The sequence below is a fragment of the Procambarus clarkii genome, chromosome 63 (genome assembly GCF_040958095.1).
Source record: "Procambarus clarkii isolate CNS0578487 chromosome 63, FALCON_Pclarkii_2.0, whole genome shotgun sequence".
Taxonomy (NCBI): domain Eukaryota; kingdom Metazoa; phylum Arthropoda; class Malacostraca; order Decapoda; family Cambaridae; genus Procambarus; species Procambarus clarkii.
In genome coordinates, this window is record NC_091212.1 from 28,349,344 (window position 1) to 28,372,953 (window position 23,610).

At 37.7% G+C, this 23,610-nt stretch overlaps 2 protein-coding genes across 2 annotated transcripts; both read left to right on the plus strand.

The window, feature by feature from the left end:
* The first annotated feature begins 3,352 nt into the window (after positions 1-3,352).
* LOC138354583 (protein rtoA-like) lies at positions 3,353-4,697 on the plus strand. The gene is made up of 2 exons (XM_069308956.1): positions 3,353-3,896; positions 3,985-4,697. The coding sequence occupies exons 1-2, from the start codon at positions 3,353-3,355 to the stop codon at positions 4,695-4,697; spliced, it is 1,257 nt and encodes a 418-aa protein (XP_069165057.1).
* A 4,744-nt stretch (positions 4,698-9,441) lies between these two features.
* Positions 9,442-19,814, plus strand: LOC123769446 (cilia- and flagella-associated protein 97). The gene is made up of 2 exons (XM_045760551.2): positions 9,442-10,891; positions 15,925-19,814. The coding sequence occupies exons 1-2, from the start codon at positions 9,584-9,586 to the stop codon at positions 16,117-16,119; spliced, it is 1,503 nt and encodes a 500-aa protein (XP_045616507.1). The 5' UTR covers positions 9,442-9,583; the 3' UTR covers positions 16,120-19,814.
* The last annotated feature ends 3,796 nt before the right edge of the window (positions 19,815-23,610 follow it).

Consider the following 23,610-nt stretch of genomic DNA (forward strand, 5'->3'; position numbering starts at 1 on the left):
GAAGCAGTTACGCAAGCACTTACGAACGTATACATCTTTCCTCAATCTTTGACGGCTTTGGTTACATTAAGTAAACAGTTTACAAGCATGAAAACTTACCAATCAACTCTTGTTATTGTTATAAACAGCCTTCTGGTGCTTCGGAGCTCATTAACTGTTTAAAAGTTGTAAACAAAGCCGCCAAAGATTGAGAAAAGATGTACAGGTTCGTAAGTGCTGGCGTAACTGCTTCGTGAATCTGGTCCCAGGTCTCAGCATGTAAAGTTATTACGCGTAAAGGTGGCTCAGTTGTGGGGATAGGCTATTATTATATTTGTCACAAAAGTATGTGTGTGTAGAAGTCGTAATTAATGTTAAATATAATAAGGACAACATAATGTTGTCCTTGGGGACCCTTAGAGACCCTCTATAATGTTAATATAGATAGATTTCTGTGATGTTGAAGACGCACCTTTGTACCCGTTCCTCACCTGTACTGAATTTCCTTCGTAATGTACTGAATTTAGACACCATCTCTGCTTCCAGACTTAACACTTAATCCCAATGATTTTCAGATACATAACTTACACTTAGCAATAAAATATTCAGGTAATTTGTATGATTTGACTATTTTCCACGGTTCATTTACCCTTTCTCACCCTCAGCGGACGTTACAATGCAAAAAAAAAAAAAACATTCAACAGTTTTCCTTGTAGGAAATGCACGCACCTGCTGGCTGACGTAATTGCCAAGTCCTAATTCCCGTAAAGAACATAACCGGATTCTCTGAAAAAAAAAGAACAAACACGTATGATAATATTTTAAAACCGTAAAACACGTGTTCCCCCAAAATTGCAAATACTGATTTGAATCACTGTAGAAGGAGAGGCGACAGTGCAGCGAGCCGGGCTACGCGTATTTATGTGGCGTCTATTCTGCTGTTGGCACAGCATGTTGCTGGCCAGGATTGGTCGAGAGTGGCACATTCTGGCCACATGTGCGCTGCCACACCTCTCTTACAAGACCAAAAAAAGACCTACGATATACTGGGCACTACTACAAATATAATAAACAGAATGAGTGTGTGAGCTTGGGAAAATGTGATGCCTATCGAACAACATATTTAGTATATTTGTGTAAAATTCATGTATTACAGACAGACTTATATGAAATTTATACACATAGACTGAAAATTGTCCAAAACTTCACTGCTAACAGCGTGGCATCGTTCACATGATTACACAGAGGTAATCAAAGATTACTCGTCTAATAAGATAAGCTAATTATTAACAATGCGACACTTTATCAAAAATATATATATTATAAAACATGTAAAAACAATCTTATGCAAGACAATAATCTAATCTAATCTAATCAAGCTACAGAATTACTATCAAATGAAACAAATATTCATTCGTAGTGTAATTCAGAGACAAGTCACCTTATACAACCCACAACAGTTGAATCAGGTGTAAGGAGAATGTCTCTCAGAGCGAGGGCGTCGAACCCAGAATAATTGGGTTCTGAGCTGACTGCGTTGGTCGCTACGCTACGCCACATAAGCTTCGTATCAACTATATTCATTCACCCCACCAAAATGCTACTAAAGCCTACTTAACCTTCTTATTCAACCTTCAACAGCTAAGTTCTCACAATATCCACTAGTCAAAACCAAGTGTCAAATTGTGACAGTGAAACCTATTTACCGATAAGCGACAAAATTTTAGCCTGAAAAGAAAGTGACGACGTTTCGAAACGTCGTCAATTCCTTTAATTTCAGATGTGTGGGTTGGGTGTCTAATTTTCAGCCAGGTTATTGTGACTTTCTGTCTTCAGAAAGCTCTCTTTCTAGCTCTCGTGGTGAGGACGGGGGCTATTAATTAAGGAAATAGCCAGCTTACTGACAAACCAGCAATTATTCTTTAGAATTAAGTAAAGTTCAAGACTAACATAAACTCTCGGTGTATATACATGGAAGTAAAATACGCCTTTAAATGTATACTATACACACCCTTGAGTTCTTGACCGACGAATGCTGGGTTCAGCAGTCAACGACCTTATGATAGCTAATTAGGCCATCACCAAATTCTTATTTTCTTACAAAACTGAGTTCTTTAGCGAATACAGATGAACATTGTTTTGTTCATTTATATATTACTAGATAGGCTCTCCGGCGGTGCCCGGGTCTCTCTTTCTCCGTACCGTTCCCTCTGGCTCTACCTCCCCTCCTTTCCGTTCTGTCTGCCTCCCTTCCTCCAGTTGTCTGCTTTTCTCTCTCTCTCTCACTCTCTCCCTCCCGTTCTCTGCCTCTCTCCTATGCTCTCTACGTCTCCCTCCTGTTATCTCTGCCTCTCTCCCTCCCACCCATTATCTCACCCTTTGTAGCTCCCATTCTCTCTCTCTCCCTTCGTAGCTCCCTCTCGTTCTCTCTCTCTCTCTCCCAGTGTGCAAAAGATGTTCGAGTAACATTCGATCGACCACTCTATGGCATTTAGCATACAATCACAAATCACCCTGCAAAGTTTGGTGAGACTATCCTTAAGCATCTGGCCTTCAACCTCGAACAGACATTCTTTCTTTTAAATTTAGATTAATTCTATGGAAAACGCGGCGAGCACATTCTTAAGATTTGTTACAGAAACTCAGAAAAAAAGCAACTCTAGAGCCTAGTTCAATTATCTTCTGCATGGGATAGAGGATAGGGTTTAAAACATGTATTCCTGTTTTTAGGGAATTTGCGACCTTATGATAGGGAGAATCTGAATATTAACAATTATTGAAGCTCATATTTTTTTATTATTTTGTTGTATAATATCAACTGACCTATGAAGAAGATAATTGAACTACCCTCTGGAGTCCTTTTTTTCTGAGTTTCCAGCCCAAATCTTGAGAACGTGTCCACTGGGTTTTCCATAGAATCTCTAAATTTATAAGAAAAAATGTAATGAATGAATGAAAGAAGTAATGATGCTGAAAACGTTATTAAGGCCTATAGTGAGCTGTTGTAGGTTGGCCATTAAGCGTGATAGGCAAGGCAGATAATTATTTACCATGGAGCACGACTTGCCATCACCATAAAGCCAACAAAAGCACAGGTGTGTTGGGGTGGCAGATAAAGCCTATAAACACCAGGTGAGGTAGGATCCAAACACCTGATCTCTGTACCTGGATAAAGGACCCGACCCTCCTGGCTCAAGACGCATGGAACAAAGGGGCTTCGACAACCTTTGCGAGGCCTTGACCGCGAGGGACAGTATCCTACGGCCGCTCCCGGGATGGCAGCTGGTGATGCAGGGTGTGAGAACCCCTCAGGGACTCCGTCCTAGACACCTGCGATTATTCCATCAATTCTATCCGTCCAGTCAGCGTACACATGAACAGCACCACCAGCAACCCTGGTTCATATTACACAGCCGTGATCAGCAACTCTGGTCCATATTACACAGCCGTGACCAGCAACCCTGGTTCATATTACACAGCCATGATCAGTAACTCTGGTCCATATTACACAGCCGTGATCAGCAACTCTGGTCCATATTACACAGCCATGATCAGTAACCCTGGTCCCTATTACACAGCCGTGATCAGTAACTCTGGTCCATATTACACAGCCGTGATCAGCAACTCTGGTCCATATTACACAGCCGTGATCAGCAACTCTGGTCCATATTACACAGCCGTGACCAGTAACCCTGGTCCATATTACACAGCCGTGATCAGCAACTCTGGTCCATATTACACAGCTGTGATCAGTAACCCTGGTCCATATTACACAGCCGTGATCAGTAACCCTGGTCCATATTACACAGCCGTGATCAGTAACTCTGGTCCATATTACACAGCCGTGATCAGCAACTCTGGTCCATATTACACAGCCGTGATCAGTAACCCTGGTCCATATTACACAGCCGTGATCAGTAACTCTGGTCCATATTACACAGCCGTGATCAGCAACTCTGGTCCATATTACACAGCCGTGATCAGCAACTGGTCCATATTACACAGCCGTGATCAGCAACTCTGGTCCATATTACACAGCCGTGACCAGCAACCCTGGTTCATATTACACAGTCGTGACCAGCAACTCTGGTCCATATTACACAGCCGTGATCAGTAACCCTGGTCCCTATTACACAGCCGTGATCAGTAACTCTGGTCCATATTACACAGCCGTGATCAGCAACTCTGGTCCATATTACACAGCCGTGATCAGCAACTCTGGTCCATATTACACAGCCGTGATCAGCAACTCTGGTCTATATTACACAGCCGTGATCAGCAACCCTGGTCCCTATTACACAGCCATGATCAGTAACTCTGGTCCATATTACACAGCCGTGATCAGTAACTCTGGTCCATATTACACAGCCATGATCAGCAACCCTGGTCCCTATTACACAGCCGTGATCAGTAACTCTGGTCCATATTACACAGCCGTGATCAGCAACTCTGGTCCATATTACACAGCCGTGATCAGTAACCCTGGTTCATATTACACAGTCGTGATCAGCAACTCTGGTTCATATTACACAGCCGTGATCAGCAACCCTGGTTCATATTACACAGCCGTGATCAGTAACCCTGGTCCATATTACACAGCCGTGATCAGCAACTCTGGTCCATATTACACAGCTGTGAACAACACTACCAGCAACCCTGGCCCAGATTACAGAAATATGAAGAGCAACAATATCAGGAACGCTCAATACTCATTCTAAATTGTCTATACAGTATACCTAGGTCATTAAAGTATTTGTGTGTACGTCTGATACCATACTACTTGTGAAGGAGGAAATGTATATGTTTATCTCTCAGAATGTTTGGTAATATGTTTATTGTTTGTGATGTGTGTCTATGTATGTATTAATACGTTGTACTGAACGGGGTGAGAATAGCTTGAGCTACCTCATCCCTTTGTGTGTATTTTACCTCAATAAACTTATTTCAATTTCAATTTCAATACTCATTCAGTCCTATAATTGAACTCCACTTGTTCTGTCGTTATTAAATGCGAGTAGAGCAATGGAAGTACACTCTTAACTGAAACATTCCAACAATTTCATTTGAAATTAATTCAGTTTCATTGTACTAAAAAGCAGTTGTTGTTGTGTAGCTCGAGGACTGAAAGAATTTCGAGCGACCCACATGATCACTCACAGAAACTTTTATGTTCTAGTTGTATAAAAAGTATTTCGTAGGGCAGAAATAGCCTAAGCTACTCTGTCCTTTTGAGATGTATCTTATTGTCGCAATTAACTCACTTGAACTTGAAGAAGTATTACTATGGGATGTTGAGGCAGTGTGCATTAGGATGTTGAGGAAGTGTGGATAACGATGGTGAGGTAAAATGGTTAAGGATGTTGATGGAGCATGTATAAGGATGTTAAGAAGCATGGATAAGGATATTGATAAAGCATGTACAAAGATGTTGAGGAAACACGGATAAGAATGTTGATGAAGTATGGATAAAGAAGTTGAAGTATGGATAAGGATCCTGAGGAAGTATGGATAATGACGTTGAGGAAGTAAATATAATGATGCTGAAGAAGTATAGATAATGATGTTGAGGATGTAAGGATAATGACGTTGAGAAAGTATGGCTAATGATGTTGGGGAAGTATGGATAATTATGCTGAGCAAGTATGGATAATGATGCTGACGAAGTATGGATAATGATGTTGAAAAAGTATGGATAATGATGTTGAGGAAGTATGGATAATTATATTGAAGCATGGATAATGATGCTGAGGAAGTATGGATAAGGATGTCGATTAAGTGTAGATAATGATGTTCATGAAGCATGTATAATGATGTTGAGGAAGTGTGGATAATGAAGATGAGGAAGCATGGATAAGGACGTTTAGGAAGTAAGAATAAGGATAATATAAATTGAGATCTTTTCTCCCAAATATACATTACAGAGATGTATCGAAATATTTTGTGAGAATATTGACAGTTTGATCATTTATCTGCCAATGTTCTATATTACATTGTGTTTATATGGCCAAAGTTAATATTCAATGCTTCTTAAAGTGTAAACATCAATTGGTAAACATGCCGATGACAATAACATTCGAATTATTAAGAATGTTAGTAATTCATCACGGAGCCTCGTGAACGCTACAGGGAAATGTAAACATGTTTGAATATGTAATTGAACGTTTTACAAGTCAACTCACTGCAGACAGGTGAAGGGTTTTAATAAGCCTTAGGAAATAATACCATAAGTGCCAAATATCAGTTAATAATACAGAATTTTTTTAGTGCACTTGTGAAGAGGATCTGAGAGTCAAGATTGCCTGGAATTTACAACAAAAAATAATGCGGAAATGTAGAAAGTGAAGCGATTATTCTTTCAAATGATTATTTGAAGATTATTATTCGAAGCGATAAATTAATGAACCCGTCTTAAGGTATAACTTCGAAGACTGTCAAGCGTATTTAAGTCACATAATAAGTTACGCACATTTTATAGTAAATAATTATCAAATAAATATTTTTTTAAAGTCCGACGGCCCTTTACAGTATTTTAATTTGCGGTTAGGCTTTTAAGGCCTACAACTCCAAGATGGTTATTAATGCTACATTACCCTACAGGCCAACCAGCAAGTTTGGTGTTGGGTTCAGGTCTACAGCCGCAAGAGGGTTATAAAGGCTTACAACTTCAAGAAGGTTAATAAGCCCTACAACATCTGAAGGCGACCTTAATAGCTTACTGACCAACAGGAGTTCCTGGTCACAAAGTTAGCAAAGCTGTCAGAAACAACTTACAGTATTCGGAATCGCAAATAAAATATTTAGTGTTCTACCTAACATGTTATCTTACTGGTTTTTTAAGCAATAAACACGATATTGTGACCCACTTCCACAATCAAGCAAGCAGTGTTAGGAAGCTGCCCCATGGGATAGCCTAGATTATATTAGTGGTTAGTATCTCAGGGGAGCTTAATTACGACTGATCAATACATTAACGTGTTTCGTCTAATGTCCGTAAAGGGATTTAGAAACCAGTCATATTAGTGTAATGCAATCGCAATTCATTACATCAAAATAATGTTACAAGTGGTAAAGGTTTTTGCAACACTTGTGATGTTGCATATAACGTCTCCCGCAACCAAGATGTTATTAATGCAGCACTGTAAAATATTATCTTAATGTCCCCCGTATCCATTATCTCGGTGTTGCCATGGAGATGGTAGTAGTAGTGTGCGAGGGTGTCCAGCAGCCAGCCAGTGGCGTTATATACACTGGGTTAAGGTGGTACAGTCATCCACTCACCGCGTGATCTCTCTTGGCTGTCCTCTATCCACTAGACTAACTCCTAATCAGCTTGTATATCATTACATCAGTAATAACTGTCATGAAAAGGCATGAAAACAACGCAGAACCTTCTATCATGGGAGACACTTTTAAAACCTATATAAGTTCTGTATAGTTTTGGGCGTGGCATAAGAATAGAGGCAACAGCAGAAGGTATTGGTCCATACGAATCAGCTCCTGTCTGTAAGAGAGAAAATGTATATTATTTTGTTAGAGTTTGGGGGACCTGACTAATTTCGCAAGATGATTTGTGATTATACGGCTATTGCCATACATCAATATAAAAGACATCACTACCCAAGTCAAAATAAAAGACATCACTACCGTAAGTCAATATAAAAGATACCACTACCGCAAGTCAATATAAAAGATATCACTGCCGGAAGACACAATATAAGACATCACTGTCATAAGACAAAATGAAACGTTATCGAAAGTGAGCCTTTGTTCCAGCTGCTAGAATCTAAATAGGTACAAGGCTACCATGCTTGTATCTGTCCATCATCTACTATACTACTATAAGTGTTCCCATTTACATGCAGATAGTCAGAATGACTTAAGCGACTACGATGCAATCTATACGTTTAATTTAGGAATTTACGATAACGTTAAACCAGAATGTATTAGTTATTAGTATTATGTGCCTTACATCAATTTGACATACTTTATAGGGTATAAAAGGTCTGTATACTTTGTATTTTTTATTTGTGATAAAATTTAAAGTATACATATTGCTAAAACTACAGTTTGACAGTTACATATACACACAATATTCTTCTTCTTTAAAATATGCTTTAAATATTAATATTACATTACTTGCTAGTTACATATACATACTATATATATATTCTACTTATGTTTTTAGCAATATCCGATGGCTACTCATTTTCCTATAGACCTAAGAATTTCATAAGCTTTAATGATTTAGTGTTTGTCGGCCTAAGAAATGTAAATTCGCATATTTTATGATGTGAAAACCTAGCAATTAATTCTAATACGCTGTATCTTAATTGTCATCAATGTAGTGCTTAGATACCTTGTAACCAATTACAACCTGTTCTTTCTTAAGTTTGAACGATTTTATGCTTTAATATCATTTGTCAACCGAATATCTAAATACTGTCAACCCAAGTAATTAACTGTAAACTGTAGCCTATCTTTTCCATTGCTTCTGGTACTTGTGAAGCACCACGATGGGAGCTTTAAAGGTCGATTACTAAGAATTGCCCCAGACACGTGTGTACTATACTGAAGTGTGGGAGGACATCATGCAGCCCACTCCAAGAAGGAAAGAAAATCTGGAATGTTTATGAGTTGTACCTCGTCTACTTTTAAATCTTTTGATTCTGCAATTTCAACAAATTGTATAGGGTGCCAATGTGCGTTTATACCAAAGTTATTCACAATGATCTCTATATTCCATAGCCATGACATTAAACTATGATATTTGTTATACTAAAACATTCAGGTTGGGAAACATAGACCACCATTAGTGTAAAAAATAGTGTTAAGCCAGCTATTACTATACACTTACCCTCTCAAGTAATGTTTCCACTGTAACCAGATTATAGTCGGATTATAGATATCGCCGCATATATTGACCTGAGTGTGTATATGGGTCTGTTGAGTACCGTTGGGAAGTACCGCTCATATATTTGGGTCAACAACCCGTGGAACAAACTCGCATTTTGTTTCAAAATGAAAGAAAACCCAGTTTGTCATGCATATGCTGTACAATTTGATTATTATATAAAGACTTGATTAATCTACTGTGAAATGTACATTGTAAAGAATTCAGGCCTCTAGAAATGGTGACCCTCAGGTAACAATTTTTCAAGTAAACATCACTCCAATCAACGCACTAGACCCCAAAAATTCCGTTTCTTCACTGGACGGATTCTGGGACGGAGCTACATGTTATCAGATGGATAAGAAAGGGCCCCACTTACAGGAAAACCGTCTCTGAAGCGTGTTCTTGGGAAAATGGACCTTGCGTGGAGTCGTGTCAGTTGCTTCACACATGATTCACGCAAGCTCCTCCCCCGCGTGACGCGCTCCTGACGTCACTCCGGCGCTGCCACCACTACAGCACCTCCCTCAATTCCTCTTCCGAAAGTATCATGCCAAAAGCGATCATTATTATGGTTTCTTTTTAAGCGAACACATGTGCTCCGAAGGGTTATGACTGATGTAGTTTTGAAGTAATTTTGGACGAGGGTTGGTTGAGATGAGATGGTGGATGGCAGTGACGTCACGGATGATGTTGGCAGACCTGCTGTAGTCAATGGCAGCGGGACGGGGAAGGTTGGCAGACGGATGGCTAGCAAGGGACTCTTATAATACCCGTGTACGGGGCAGGATGGCTCACAAAATAGGAGTGAACGGCACACAGTACGAACCTGACATACGAAGTGAAGTGGACTTGTGTTTTTATGATGATGATGATGATGTTGAAAGGACTAAAGGCGGTACAGTTGTTAATGGCTCAGCGTACAATTCTGTGATCGGTTCTTCCTCTCCACTTGGTGCGAGGTGTTTAGTGGACTCCCGGTACCGTTGTGTGGAGGACACTTCTTCTGGTGGGCTAGAGCCCGGTAGGAGGAGCCCCGTAGAAGGTCATCAGGGATCAGAGGAGGTGCCGAGGGACGAGGATAGTGGTGCAAGTGTCAGTAGTGGTTCAAACACGCCAGGGAAGGTTGGTAGTGCGAGTTCTCTTGAGGCACAAGGAGCCAGTGCAGTCATGGAACACGTAGACCCCAACCCCTACAGCTCTGACGAGTGGGAGGAGAGTGACCTGAGCGACACTGATGGCGATCACAGTGATAGCAGTGACGACGACGATCCTAAATCTCAGGTGGATAGACTCATAGAGAGAGGAACTTTGGTGTACATGGATGGCGAAAATTCTAACCTGTCTTCTGAAACTGAGAGCAGTGACAGCAGCGATTACGACGACAGTGACAGTGAGAGCGACATTACGGATGTTTCCCCATTAATATCAGCCACTGCCAGCCCGTTGGGTCTCTCTCCTGTCCTGCCCAGACGTACCTTGGGCACCTCGCCGCTGGCTCTACACGACAACAGGGATTTGAGTTTTGATTACCATCACGAGCACTCTTCCAATGACCAGGGTTATGACTCTCAGCCTCACTGCAATGGCTTCAGCAACAGTGATGATTCCACGGACATGACACTCTTGCTCAAGGCAGTTGTGGAGCTGGAGAAGAAGCAGCACAGACAAGTCAATAACAGAACCAATAATGATTGCAATCTTCATCAAAATGTGTACCACCATGATAACCACCTTCAACCAACACCCCCCATCACAATACACCCCATTGATGCCAGTCCTCACCATCGTCATCTTCGCAGAACGATGCACCATTACAGGAGGAAGAACATGTCGTTCACAAATGATGAAGTGCGACGGATAGATCGTGAAAACCAGATCCTGCTTCAGAAGATAATGAGTGCACACAGCCGGAGTAAACACCAGAGTTCCTCCAACCACAATAGTCGGCCCGTCCACAAACCTGCAAATTCTACTGTTAATAGAAAGAGAGAAGACGACAAGATTCGTAGAGAAAATATGGTAAGTAATTTCCTTATTTTTATTTAGGTTAGTAATATTAACTTCAGAATGAAGTCCTAAATAATGGCAATTTAAAACAAGACATTTTTAACTAAACTTCAAGTGAAAATGATCTGTACTACACCTTAATCCTGGGTTTACATTGGTAAGTCCTTATGTAATAATTGGGCAGATAATAATAGTAACAACAATGTAACAGCAGTAATTACACAATATTTTCATAAAAATAATGCACTGTAATCTGTAGGCTAGACTACCCAACCTTGTTTTGTAGTTCAAAGACAAATTTTGTTCTGGAATTGTCAACAAAGTATCCTCGAGTTGCATTTAAGGTCAATCAAACTTCCAAATTGTATTTACACAACTGTTCTGTAAATGAGCAAGAATCATTATACAGTACAGTACTGTATTTCACTTTAAAATGTTGTCAGATAAAATGGGGAAATGTTATGCTAGTGGTTTCTTGGTCATGACTAGATCACTACATTAATTATATGTACTGTAGTAGCTAGCAGATAAATCTAGAACACTTTGTAATATTAATGTAATGACAGGTAATGACAACCTGTTCATGTTCAGTGTGGCTTTGCAGTTACTAGATTCGTGAACTGTGTATTATATAGTTTGTGCTTTGTATTCCCTCACTAAGAATGGCACTTGTTTAGATCCAGTTATCATACCAACAAAGTACTATACTGTCTCAGAGATTTATGACTAATACTGTACTTGTTCACTTTTCCATCCCTGAACTGTATTTCACGAGGCCCACTGGCTACCAACACCTGAAATATTTACAAATAGTTTTGCATTTACTGAAAGGTACTGTACTGTACAATATTAAAATTTGCATTGAGGAAAACATTTTAAAAGCACTGTAATTCCTATAAGTTATTGTACATGTTGGAGAGTTGGGTTTGTGGATGGCAGTTATGTCACTCATACAGTACAGTGTTACTTAGTCTTGTCACTTCACTAGTGTAGTTTTACTATAATACTACATACTCAAAAGATAACCATACTTAACATATTATTGGCTGCACAACTATAACTGTTATGGTCTTGGCGTTCTCAAAATTTTGCAATTCTTTGCATACAGTTTCTGCATAAAATGTACTTTTTGTTATGCTTAGAAACTCCATGTTATGGCGAGAATAAATGATAGTACAGTATTATACTGTTCTGTACTGGATCTCTCTCAAGAATCTGCTCTTGGGTTTACAATACAGAAGGCTATACAGTCCACTAAAGTCTTAGGTCATCTTATACAGATGACTTCTTAAAGAAAATTATCTTGCATCTTTGTCAGTCAGGATATCTAAGCAGAAGTGTGCTTAGATTTATTGTAAAATTAAATCTTGTGATGGTCTTAAAATTGTCTACACTTTGCAAAGTAGATAAATGGAATGTAATTAATATATACAGTACTACTGTAGACCTACTGGGCAGTCCTTTTATAAAGCATTTTCATTTTTTACATTCAGCCCAATAAAAGTAAATTTTTCACTAAATTTGTTGAAAATAGTTTAAAGATAATTTATCAAAGATCCATTTCTTAACTGAACACACATCAGCCTAACATATATGAGAGTAATATGAAAATAATAATTGCAGGCCTATTATAAAGACTTACAACATAAAAGGAAAATGAGGAATTGTAGAAAAATTGAGCAATAGTCACTCCTAGCTGTACAATGTTTGTTTAGTGCAAGACAAAGAATTGTCAACTGTGCTTTCTTCATAACCTTCTCAATGACAGCTAAGGCCCTGTCATTTAGTGTACAACATTTATTCTGAATCTTGCTCAAAGGTACATTTTAAATGCAATATACAGAGAAGTTGCATTTAACATGTATTTAATGGACAATATATTGTGGATATACATATACAGTAGTGAAAATAATGTACAGTACAGTACTGTATGTTGGTTACTTCTGTATAAAGAACTTAAGCCTAAATTGAGTACCTGTATAGTAATTCTACAGTTCTTAATTTACAAATGAGTAGGCCTACAGATGCATTAGACTGCTGTACTATTTTCTCAACATTTAATGAACTGACATTTTTTTGTTAACTGTCACATTGCATTATTTTTGTACCACAGTACTGTAATGTTACTATAGTTTTTATATTTGAAAAAACATAAATTGACAACAATTGGAAAATGTCAAAACTAGAATACAGTACTGTACCATATACAGTGTGTGTGTGTGTAATTACATAAGTGTAGTTACAGGATGAGAGCTACGCTCGTGGTGTCCCGTCTTCCCAGCACTGTCATATAATGCTGTGAAATTACGGTTTTGACCACCACCTTACCTAACTTGTTCACTTGTTCCAACCGCCTACCACTCTTTACAAAAGTGAATTTTCTTATTTTTCTCCGGCAGCTTTGTTTCATTAGTTTAAATCTATGACCTCTTGTTATTGAAGTTCCGGGTCTTGGGAATTCTTCCCTATCAATTTTTATCAATTCCTGTTACTATTTTGTATGTAGTGATCATAGCGCCTCTTTTTCTTCTATCTTCTTGTTTTTTGCATATTTAATGCCTCTAACCTCTCCTCGTAGCTCTTTGTCCTTCAGTTCTGGGAGCCACTTAGTGGCATGTCTTTGCACCTTTTCCAGTTTGTTGATGTGCATCTTAAGATATGGGCACCATACAACTGCTGCATATTCCAGCTTTGGTTTAACAGAAGTCGTGAACAATTTCTTTAGTATTTCTCCATCCATGTATGTATGTAGTGTGTGTATGTATATGTATGTATGTGTGTGTGTGTGTGTATATGTATGTGTGTGTATGTATATAATATATATAATGTATGTATATATATGTATATGTATGTATATGTATATATATGTATATGTATATATATGTATATGTATATGTATATATGTATATGTATGTATATGTATATGTATATATATAATATATATATGTATATATGTGTGTGTGTGTGCTGTGGTCAGCTGCATGGAAAAATGTACTAGGAATTAATCAAATAATGCAATTTAGTAGAATGGTAAATAATCTTGTTTGCAAATGAGAAATGACATGAACTTAGTAGTCAGCAGCATGGTGGAACATAGAATGGGTCCAGCTGTTTAAATAACTATAGAGCCCTGTTTTACCATGACGAGGGTAGGCAGTTGCAATAGGAAAGTGTGCAAGTGTGGTGGATTTAACTAACTAGGACATGGTGGCATAAGCTACTGTACTTTAAAGCACAAGAATACATGTAAGATAAATAATTTTCAATACTACAGTATTTATGTATTGTATAATTTTGTATTATACAGTCCTAGGTAATACAGTACAGGTATGTTGTTTATAACGGCAACAAGGAAGGGTTTTGATGTGTATTGCAAGAGAAAATCCTATTTACTTGAAAAGGAGCGGTAAATTATTATTATTATTATTACTATTATTATTATTATTATAGTGCAGGCGGGAATTCAAAGCACAACACAATGAGTAATTTAAAGGTAAAATAAAAATACTAATAAATTGCACAATGAAATCTTGATGTCACAAATAGATAGTTACTGTATATACAGTATATATATAACACTGAGAATCATTGAACAGTTAATGCACAATTATTTTGAATGTTAATTTTGAAATTAACTTGTGCTGCATTTCATAAATTTTCAACACGGGAAAGGAAAAAATAAAAATACTGAACAGAATATGGAAACAGTCATGACCCGCCTGGCGGCAAATCTTGGAACAAGCGATGCACAAAGCTAAACTTTTTCGTATCATGCCAGCTCTGCTCATTTCCACAGCACGGAGGAAATGCACAGCAACTTGGGCATTTAGGAGGGTGAAGGTGGTGACTCGGTGATATGAAGCTTAGTGAAGTACAATATGAAGTACAATACCACTTCTACTGTAAATGTGTGTGCCTTGCACAGATACCCTTCATGTGAGGCACATTCTCTTCTCCCATACCTGTAAAGCTTGGTAGATGAATACATCTAATTATAAACACAATGACACTCTTTTTTTTTTTTTACACAGTACAGGTACATGTAAAATGTCAATCAATACATTGTCATTTGAATGAATTAATGATTTGCTGTAGAAATATTTTTAATGTTAGTACTGTATACTTAGTCAGCCTTGCCTACAACAGTACATTCTTTAGGCTACATTTTACACACACTATTGCAATCTACAGTATGGTACATTGAGAAAATACATTTACTGTAGTATGTAATACTGAACTTCTGTATTTAAATAAATAAAAAGTGACTAATACTGTAATTACAATACTGCTGTAGTGTCATAATACAGTATAAAAAGAATACTAAAGTATAACTTAATGACTTGCATTGTTATATAATTATTTATTTGTCAATGATGGAGAATGTCATAATTCACAATATCAACTACCATGTAAATGTCATTGGTTGCATAGCAATTCAGTGTATAGGGTATTGGCAACAAAAATACATAGTAATATAACAGTACCATACTGTAATGACCGAAGTATTAACAACTGTACTGTAAAAAAAAATCGGTAGGCTAACAACAACAATAATAATAATAATAATAATAATAATATAATAATAATATTGGCATAATAATAATACATTTGGATAGTCATATCATAAAGTAAAATAAAACACTGAATCATCTAATGCCAAATACTACATTAGTCTAATTGAACTTGTATAAATCTTCCAAAGCAATAAAGATCATTTAAGTAGAATGCCTTAAGCATATAAAGAACAAAGGTTACTGCAATGTGGACAGTTTGACGTACTGTATTTAAGATATTATCACGGCAAACTAAACCACTGTGAAACATGGTGTTGAATTTATCACAATTTTTTAATTAATGCTATATATGTACTCAATCTCTACTGCAAGTATATTTTTATAATTAATGCTATATATGTACTCAATCTCTACTGCAAGTAAATTTTTGTTCAGTCATATCAGGTTAATTTGTTACATTGTACTGTAATTTGTTTTAATTTGTGTTAAGCTTTTAGATTGTTAATTAAAGTAGTTTTGTTATCTTTATAGATTTTGCTGCGAAAAATTCAAGAGGCCAAGCCTTCTCGGGATGTAACTGCGTCTCGTTCTTCCCGTCAACGGACATCACATGGCCTCCGTCCAACATCTAGCCTTCCTACCCCAAATGGGTCATGTGGTGCTTCAGCCCGTACAGCACCAGGTCACGTCAACACACCTACTCCTCGCAAAGAGACAGCTCTGTGAGATTGCTAGTTAGTAAAGAGAGTTCAGTTTTGCATGGCACATGGATTGTGCTTTGCCAAACTTGGCTCTCTGGCACTGGGTTTTAATTGCCAATAAATCATTGGCTCCGATCATCTCTTGCATTGCTGACCTTGGCTCAATGTAGATGCATTCAGCTGTTTTTATGCAGTCTTTTACTTGAAGGTGTCCAGTTCATATTCCTTTTGGTACCATGAAGGTGTCCAGTCAAGTTATTTCCATGCTCTAAGGTTGTTAGAAATACATTTTTTGAGGGCATTGGAACTATACCCTTTAGGCGTACAACTGTTTACTCTACTTTCAATGTCAGCACTAATGTTTTTAAGGAGGAATAATTGCACAAATTGTGCTGTTGCTTCCCATTCATATAAAAATTGTTCTTACCAAGATAATCAAAGAATGGTAGGGCAAAAATGTTTCATATTCCGAAGTGTTGTAATGTATTAATGTGTGATTTGATATTGTAGTTACTTTATTGATAAAAATTACACTAACGGGAGGAATTATTAGAGTTTGTATAAAATATCAAAAATTCCTAATGCAGAAATTGTCCAAAATTGCTCTAATGTACTTTACATTTGCAGTGAATGCACTGATATATTTTGGTAGGAAGTATACTGTGCCATTAACCTATTGAGTGCATTCATAATATGCAGTGTTAACCTCTTAAGTACATACTGAAGAATTTTCTGTAAAAGGGTTTTGTTACTGTGTAACATCACATACATATACCTCTGTTAATTTATACTTTCCTCCTTGTGTATATTTGATGAAGTAACAAGTCATTCTTTTCACACAAGTTTTTTTAGTGCAAGTAACTGGTGACTGCTTTCACTTGCTAGCCAAATCAACATGCAGAAATACAACAGGAAATGTTTCAAGCATTGTTATTGCAGCCTTTACACTAGAATGTGTGAAGATGGTCACCTGCTGAAATATTTGGGGAAAATCTTCATGTTGCCTGGCTTCAGTATGAAATAAAGGTGACATAAATAGATAGCAATGTCACTTAATGTATGACTGAAAGCTCAACCTGCTCCTCCCATGCGTAAAAGTATAAATGATAATGGTATGCATGTCTTTTGCAAGAGAAACAAAGGATTGCAGGATACTGGGAGGTCCCCCCACTACCTCTAGACTGATGAGCTTGTTCATGCTTACATTCATAAACACTTGGCCCATGTTCATATTGAATGAATGGTGCAACCATTTATCTCAACCCTCATTACACTACTGTAATGCTGCTAATACATTCCACACATAGTAAATCATTATTTTGGGGCATATTTAAAGTGTCCTGTTTAATAATAACGTCCTTGGACACTTGGAAAATTGACCAACGAATAGAGGACCATCCTGTGTGGTGGGTGTAAAGTTTATTCCTAACAAGTAGGCATGATAGTGGCAATCAAGAATATCAGCTTGTATGGATAACATACTGTACACTTAGTGTGTTCCAAAATGTGTTGTTGGTGTTGTACATAGAATATTAAGGAAAAGTACTAGATGGCATCATTGATGAATTGAGTTTGAGCATTGTACAATTGACCCGATGTGTAAAAATCGCATCTTTAACATGAACTATTCTGAACTTTTATAATTTGAAACATAGAAACTGCTTTGTAAAATCTGTGTTCTCAAATTTAGGGGACTGTTATTAGGATTTGATATCCATGAAATTGCTTACCAAAATGTTAAATAAAAGCTGTATGGGTTATACTTGACATGCACTGCTCAAATATAGTTCACTTTAAACCATCTCAAAACTGCTCATCTCTGTGCTGCTTTTTCACCCCAATTTTGGTTACCACACCATCTTCCTCTCTGCTACTTTGCCCAGATCCATTTGATTTTAAGAAGCATTGAAGGAAATGGTCATGTGGTTAGCATGTGGGGTTAGCATGTGGCATTTTTAGCAGATGAGAATTATAAATAGTTGTCCCTGCTATAATTTTTCACAAAAATCAACATGCCGGGATAATTATCAGCCAAAGTAATGTGTAAAATTTTAAGGGTCATGATTCCTGTCTTTACATATGTTTTTTAATGAAGATACTTTAACTTTATAAAGGTTGGGATTTTTAACTAACAAAATTTCAAATATTCAACTAGGAACATTTATTTTAAAAGGTGAAACAATTGACTTATTTATCAAGCCCCGCATTGGCGCATATACAGTGCTCAGAATGGTAAGCAAGTTAAAAATATGTTAGGGTTGATAAGGCTCGATATGACCTTTCTAATTACTGTACTCAAACTTGACATTTAGATTGCAGGTATGGTTTTAAGTGTGTATTCATGACAATATTAACATGACGCCTTCACCTCCAGGTCTAGTGTAAATGCACAAAGAAAAATCAGAAATTTTTTGTGATCATTAAGTACATGGCATCTATACTTAAAAATGTTCCAAGGGCCACCACAACAGTATGAACTAGTGACGGGTATTGAAGTTTGTTCTTGTGTATAATACTAGCCAGCTATTTGAAATTGAAACCATACTGTCACTAAAGGTGTTCATCGTATGGAAAGGATGAAATGGTTATTTATACATACATTTATAAATATATACACAACTGCCTTGTTAATGTGACAGGAACAAAGTCCTCTTAGCTTGGTCTGGTGATTCACCAAACGTATTTTTTACCTTTACTTTATAAAGGAAAACAATGCCTATGTCATACCAGTCTTGAGTGCATAATTCCTTGCCCTGTCACAGGAATTTCATCCTTATTAATCTAGTCAGATGATCTTATTTTGTGGACCTGGCACATCCATGCCCTGAGTTTTTGAACAGCATTTGAGTTGTGTACATTTTAGGCTTATTTAATCATGGAAATCTTATCTTGATAATTCACTGGTACAAAGGAAGTATATTTAGATTATTAAACTACAGATCTCAAGTGCTGGATGAGCCTGGGCCCAGGATGTCCATCATGCTTCCAAGTGTTAATAAGATTATGTATTGATCTCTCCTTTTTTTTCGGTCCATACTGCAGCTCATAAACTTGTCAAATCCAAGACCTTGTGTAAATTTTAGTGATATGCCAATGAACCAAAATATTGTAATGATGAGATGAAGTGCTGTGATTTGAGAATGGCACAGAGTATGGAGGGACCATTATAAAAAGGATCATTTATTTCATATTCCACATAAACTTGCCATTATGATGACATTATAGTGGCAAAACTTTAAATAATTTATATGTACAGTTTTTTCTTGAATTGTCTTCAAAGCAATAATGTGTACCAGATACCATTCATAAAATTCATGAAAGTTGTGAAGACTAAGTTCACCATAGAATCAGGCAAACATTTTGGTTCTTTTCAGTTTAATGTACTGTACAGTCTTTACAAGTTCTCTTGTAGCATATGAATAATTATGAATACAAACCTGCACTCTAGGATAATTATTTATATCCTAAGTCCTCAGGTCATTTTTAAGTTATAGGACAACTACTGTTTTTGTATTTATTTTGATGTAAAAAAAAATTTACACCCAAGCATTGTGAGCTGCTTGTAAGAGTTGTGACTTGTACATCGTGTGGAATAAGAATTGACCATTTAAACTGGAGACAATTTTTCATGCCCGCTTAGATTACTATGTAAATATTTTTTTATACTCGTCTTTCATTGTCTGTGAAAACTTTTTGAACAATAAAAACATTGTTGAGAAATTCTTTTATTTTGTACATTTATATTTACAGTTCATACAGTGTTCACATTTGTGTGTGCAGTAAAAAAAAATGCAAACTGAAATATGTACTGTACCTAATAGAACACTAACCATGAATGATGGCCTGTCAATTGATGAATGAGAGGGGTTTTCAGAGGTCAAAACTGCTTACTGCACTTTGATATTTTTCACTAGAGCTCAATTTGCATAAACTTCTATAATCATAAATCCCTATACTTGTCAATATTTGACACCTTTGGTTGTTATTTCCTAATACAAAGGTTACAGTAATGAAATTATGTATATCCAAAGAAATAATGGAATTTAAGAAATTAAATGAATGTTGAGTTGGCAGCTGCCTACAACAGTTGCACATGAAGGGTTAACATCAGTACTTGTATAAGTTCACACTTTTTTATAACTTGAATAACTTTTGCACGATAAATGTGAAAAAATGGGGATTACTCGCCAATAATAGACAAGTAAGGAAAAAGAACTAAACTGACAAAGAAAAAAAGTTATTGAAAAACAAATAAAACTGAATACAGAATTGGAACTCCATGGAAAAAAAAAAGGGAAAGGGGGGGGGGGGGCCTCTAACTTCCAGCTGAACTAGTATTTGAATATGCAAGTGGTGTTGGCTGGATGGTAGAGTTAGTCTCACTTCCTCCAGGTCAGCACTCAATTCCCAACCGACCCAAGTCCCTTTCTCCATCTTGTTCCAAATCCTTATCCCTTCAAAGTGCTATACTGTATAGTCATAACAGCGTAGTGTTTTCTTCTGATAATTACCTTGGCTTGCCTATTCCATTCTCCATTTACTTTGGGCTCTTATTTCTGCATATTTTTTCCTTCCTGGGTGTTTGTTGCTCATCACCAAGTTATTACACTTGCACAAATTTTCATTGTATACAATTTTGCCTATACTGTACTAACTTCTGATGTTTAAAGTCATGTTACAGTATTTTCTTGAATTTGACACCACCTATACTCATCTTTCAGTTACAAGGAGCTCAGTTCAAGGAATTCTCTAAAGATAGTTTTTGGGACAAGGACTGCACAATGGTAGGATTATAGCGAAAATGTGCATCAGTGTAGTAAAAGTTACAGTAATGAAGTGGACAACAAACACTTGGGAAGATGAAACTTATGTAGACAAATGGAGAATAGGCAAGAATTTTTTTATTATAGTGTCTGGTGACATTTCTTTCGGTGAATACTGTTATGGAGTTCAGGCCTGTACAGTATTCCCTATTCCCGCATACAAGGGTCATGACTTCGTTTGTATATAACTAGAAAATGTTGAGTTGATTTTATGCATTTAGGAGCATATTTGCTTTTTGTTAATTTGAGATGAGGCTACAGGCATCTCTATGATAAATATGGTGGAGTGGACCTGGGGAGAGAAGAGCTTTGCCGCCCAGGGGGCAGGGTTCTGATGCATTATGGGGTCAGTGCCAGCTGGGATGTGATTGGCGAAGTTAACCAGTGGCATTGCGTCCCGGGTGTGACACTGCCTGATGTCAGGCATCTATGCTTGAAGGCACGAAAAGAGCTGACTTGCTACCAGTACTCTGAGCCAAGCGGGTGTGTGTGTTCGTGACCTCACCTGTCAGGGAGACATACTGTATAGGCCTCCAGAGAGTACAATTCGGCCAGCTTACGTGCACCTATGATGAGGAAGACCTGTCATCTCCTGCAGGAGTATATTGGGCAGAGCTTTGCTGGTGTGAGGATGACACTAGGGGCCAGAAGCCGGCAGTGACCTGAGAATTGCAGATGCGGTGCTAGGAGGAATCTGGGACATCCTGCAGGCCATGCACATAGGAAGCTGTCTGGGGCTGAATCGGTAGCAGTCCTGGTCTGCAGAAGCTCATCGATCATTTATACAGCGACGAGGCTTCGTGCGAGGCAGCGGACCAGTGTTGAGTGTGTGTGGGTTTGGGGAGGGAGCCAGCCTACAACAGTCTCAACTTGAGATCCAGGGAGGAACATATATAGTGTAGGAGCAATGCCCTGCGTGGAACGAGCAAGCAGATGGCCTGATCGTGGATGTACAGAGAGCCTATCATCACGACATGGAATTTATGCCCTGCAGGATTTGGATGATAAAGTAGATAATTTTCCCCTCCAATTTTCCCCTTGTGTTAGGTAAGGTTGTACACAGAGGATGTGATAACCTTGAATTGTGTGAGAAGTGACAGTGGGAATTATTTCAGTAATATATTGAATAAGAAAAATCAGTGATCATATTTTGTGGCAAAAGTGAAGAGCTGCCAGAAGTGTTGCCATTTAATGAATTTGTTGGAGATTTAACCTGTTTCCTGTGTAGACTATTAATGAGTAAACCCATCGATTTTATTTGTGTTTACTTACTCCCCTCCATTCTCTTTATTGTGTTGTGTTGAGAGAGTTACTGTGCACCACACCATTATAGATACTAGACTGAGGGATTTAAACCCACCACCGAGTTGAAGATTACTTGGCCGTGGAGCAGAGCGAGCCAAGTTGGTGACCTTCATAATACCTTTATGTCGGGCAGCTCCATCTGGATAGCCCTGAGCTTCCGTGTCCACGGACACCCCAGCAAGGAAGCTAGGGAGTGATCGAGTTTCCTCACTTCCTGTGGGAGTGCAAGGCCGGGTTCGGTGAAGAAACTCTACCCCATTGGTGACCGAGGTGCTTCCCAGTGGTGTTCAAGTTCAAGTATGTTTATTGAGATAAGCAAGAAATACATCTCAAAGGGATAGAGTAGCTTAGGCTATTTCTACCCTCCCTGTGGTGAACAAGTGGCATCCAGGAAAGGGGTGCTAAGTCCTGTGACATAAACTGGCAACCTTGCCAGGATAATGCACTGGGGGAGCTAAGACCTGGGACAATACCCATTTAGACTTGCATCATATTTTATGGTCATTTTCTAGAATTTTATCATATTTTCTCCTGATTGTTGCATGTATGTAGTGCCAACTTTCTGGACAGTTAAAGTGTGGTTTCACAGCTACTGTAGATTTTGAGGCCATAAACATTACCTTACTCTCTAATACTTTTAAGGGTTTAGCTTTCTTCTAAAGCTAGTTATGTAATGACACTTTTTTGCTGCTATCCATATTAAGTTATCTGTGAAGACTGATGAGCAGAGACCATAATTTTATTCAGCTCCAGCTGAATAAAAAGGCATATATTACGAGCCGGGGACCGGGCCGTAGGAACATTGAGCCCCGAAATCATCACAAGGTAAGGTAGCAGAGTCCAATCATCCTCTCATCTTGATCCATATACTTTACAACTAATAAGCTGGGAACAGAGCCCTCAAATCTAATCTAATATAAACCTTATTCAAATTTCATGTACATATATAGTACTTAAAAACACATTTCATTCACTTCTACACAAGTGAAAAACCTTAATAACCTGAAATGGTTATAACCTTAACCATTTCATTTCAGACATTCATAAAACACTTTAATTTTCTGTATAGTTAACCATTATTAACTTGAGATCAAATACATTATATGGGTTACATATCAATATCCTCTTATCTTTCCTTGCTGCTTGCTTCTAATTACTTTGTTCCTTTGAATGCAACTTCCATATTCTACAGGGCAATTAGCTGAGAGCTAATTGCTCTGTATTTTCAATACTCATCCTATCACCCTTGATTTGGACAAAATTAGGAATGCTGTAGTCTTATCTTATTTTTTTTTTTTTGTCCAATCATCTGGCAGCTTCCCTATACAAGAATGCACACTTTTTTTTTTTTTTTACATACAGAGAACATATACGGCATGCATAGACAA